The sequence below is a fragment of the Rhinopithecus bieti genome, unplaced genomic scaffold, assembly GCF_001698545.2.
Source record: "Rhinopithecus bieti isolate Rb0 unplaced genomic scaffold, ASM169854v2 scaffold_26426, whole genome shotgun sequence".
Lineage (NCBI taxonomy): Eukaryota > Metazoa > Chordata > Mammalia > Primates > Cercopithecidae > Rhinopithecus > Rhinopithecus bieti.
In genome coordinates, this window is record NW_016811945.1 from 974,508 (window position 1) to 977,570 (window position 3,063).

The window sequence follows — 3,063 nt, forward strand, 5'->3', positions numbered from 1 at the left end:
AAAAAAAAAAAAAAAAACTCCCCAAAACCTGAAAGAGTTAACAAAATAAAAATTTGTAGGAAAATAAAAATGTAATCCAATGAAAAAAAATATGTATATGATCAGGTAGACTATCTTTGGGAGATAACACAAGAAACTGCTCTAAGAAGATGTACCTGCTAAGACAGCTGAGGCCAGGTTGGAAGGGAGACTAACTTTTTCTGTATAATCTTTTTACATGCATGCACACACAAACAGACACACAGCCCTATGGATTCATTCCCTTTACAAAATATTGAAATTACTGGAAAAATGATACTACTATAATTGAAGACACCAGAGGGTGCTATATGAACACATTTGAATAGACTCTCATTTACCAATTACCATTTGGTACAACAGAAGTGATTTCAGGCCAGGCACGGCGGCTCGCGACTGTAATCCCAGCATTTTGGGAGGCCAAGGCAGGCCGGCTGATCATGAGGTCAGGAAATGGAGACCATCCTGGCTAACATGGTGAAACCCCATCTCTACTAAAATACAAAATTTACCTGGGCATGGCTGGGTGCGGCGGCTCACGCCTGTAATCCCAGCACTTTGGGAGGCCAGGTGGATCACGAGGTCAGGAGATCGAGACCATCCTGGCTAATGCAGTGAAACCCTGTCTCTACTAAAAAAAAAAAAAAAAAAAAATTAGCTGGGCGTGGTGGCAGGCGCCTATAGTCCCAGCTACTTGGAAGGCTGAGGCAGGAGAATGGCCTGAACCCAGGAGGCGTATCTTGCAGTGAGCCCAGATCTCACCAGTGCACTTCAGCCTGGGCAACAGAGGGAGACTCCGTCTCAAAAAAAAAAAAAAAATGACCTGGGCAGGGTGGTGCATGCCTCTAATCCTAGCTGCTTGAGAAGCTGAGGCAGGAGAATTGCTTGAACCAGGGAATCAGAGGTGGCCGTGAGCTGAGATCACCCCACTGCACTCCAGCCTGGTGACAGAGTGACACTCTGTCTCAAAAAAAAAAAAAAAAAAGAAGTGATTTTAAGTACCAAATTCAGAAGTTTAGTTATAATAAACTTGTGTTTGCTTTCTCTTCTTAGCGTACATGTATGGAGCTGCCAGAGGAACTGCTTCAACTCAAGGACTTCCAGAAGCAGCGCAGGGAGAAAGCTGCAAGAGAATACAGGGTGAATGCACAGGGACTCCTAATAAGGACAGTGCTACAGCCAAAGAAATTAGTGATAGAGACAGCAGGGAAAGAGGAGAAAGTCAAAGGCTTCTTATTTGGTAAAAATTTTAGGATAGATAAAGCTCCAAGTTTTACATCTCAAGACTTTCATGGGGATGTGAATTTACTGAAAGAAGAATCTTTGAATAAACAAGCTACAAAGCCTCAGCATCTGCCTCCCATAGAGGAAGGGGAAACCAGTGAGGATTCCAGTAACAAACTCATTTGCTCTGAGTCAAAGGGGTCAGAGGACCAGAGAATAACTCAGAAAGAACACTTTATGACACCCAAACATGAGTTGCAGGCAAGTTTATCTTTGAAAGAGGAGATAGAACAGTTATTGATGGTGGAAAACAAGGAAGATTTAAAATGCACAAAACAGGCTGTTTCAATATCTTCCTTTCCTCAGGAAACCAGAGTGTCTCCAAGTGACACCTTTTATCCTATAAGAGATGCTGTGCTTTCCACACTCCCTCCTTGTCCAGGCTTGGAGAAGATTGATTCCTGGATAAATCCTTTTCTAACTCTGCCTTAGAGATGTGCAGTTTGTTCTTAAGGCCATGCAGGTGGCTTATTTCCTTTGCCATCAGGGCCTTCCACAGTGCCCACGTTCCTCATGTTGTAAATTTAGTAATGCTTCAGTCACAGGGGAAAATTATATCCTCTTGCTTACTCCTGTGTTGCTGGTATGCAGAGAATGAGAATGAATAAGTTAAATGATGGAAGAAGTATAATTTCTGATTATGTCACTGTGTAGAAATGTTCTCAGTGACCAGAGTGCGTTATTTCTCATAATTTGGGTTTAGAGGATTTGAAGAAAGGAAAAATCTTGGGCTTAGTGTCAGGAAGACTCCATCATTTTCAAATTTTGTTTTGCTTCTTGACTTTCAGATTCCTTTGAAGGGAGCTGGTAAAACTATTAATGATCCATTTTAAAAATTGGTACCTGATAATTTTACCAGTACTTTTTTCTTTTTTATTTATTTATTTTACCGCTCCTTGTGAAGCAGGGCTACATCATAGGCAGTGTGCCTGGAGTAGCCACTTTTTTCCTTTTTAAAATATATTATTAACTTTATGTTTGAATGTTGTATGTTTTGTCTGTCTCTTAGGCAAATAGTTAATATTATATGAATCAATAATTTAATTTTTGTTTTATTTATTTATTTATTTTTTGATGGCGTCTCGCTCTGTCGCCCAGGCTGGAGTGCAGTGGTATGATCTCTGCTCACTGCAACCTCCGCCTCCTGGGTTCAAGTGATTCTCCTGCCTCAGGCCCCCGAGTAGCTAGGATTACAGGTGCCCGCCACCACGCCCGGTTAATTTTTGTATTTTTAGTAGAGACAGGGTTTTACCATGTTGGCCAGGCTGGTCTCCAACTCCTGACTGACCTCGTGGTCCACCCACCTTGGCCTTCCAAAGTGCTGGGATGACAGGTATGAATCACCGTGCCCAGCCATTATCTTTATTTTAATTTGTTTTTATTTCCTTTACTTTTAGCTGGTTTTGTCCATTTTCCTAACAAAGCAGGAACCCTGGGTTTCTTTTTAGTCTGACTGTTGTATAAACTTGAAGTCTGACTCCATTCTATTTGCCTGGAGTTAGTATACTTTCTTAGGGTGAAAGGAAGGCAGCTTGTATTGAGCCTTTTAAAGTATTGAATGCTTGCAAATTGCTCACATTCTTTTGTGTAAAATAACCAATAAACCTGTTTTGGCGTATTCTACTTAAAAAGAACAATCTCTCACTTTTCTTAATTGGGTCAGGGTGGAAAGAAATGTCTGGATTTCTAGGTCCAGAGTCCAGTTTATAAATCTGTGATTCAACTCTTATTCTTTTTTTTTTTTTTTTTTTTTTTGAGACG

At 40.8% G+C, this 3,063-nt stretch overlaps 1 protein-coding gene across 6 annotated transcripts in view; it reads left to right on the forward strand.

Moving 5' to 3' along the window:
- The window catches only part of EXD1 (exonuclease 3'-5' domain containing 1), a 46,904-nt gene extending 43,971 nt beyond the window's left edge, over positions 1–2,933 (forward strand). For all 6 annotated transcript variants that reach the window (XM_017895444.1, XM_017895445.1, XM_017895446.1 and 3 more), the window contains one exon: positions 1,072–2,933. In XM_017895444.1, the coding sequence (XP_017750933.1) occupies positions 1,072–1,734 (663 nt within the window). In that variant the 3' untranslated portion in view covers positions 1,735–2,933. The remainder of the gene's footprint in view (positions 1–1,071) is intronic.
- Positions 2,934–3,063: the final 130 nt, after the last annotated feature.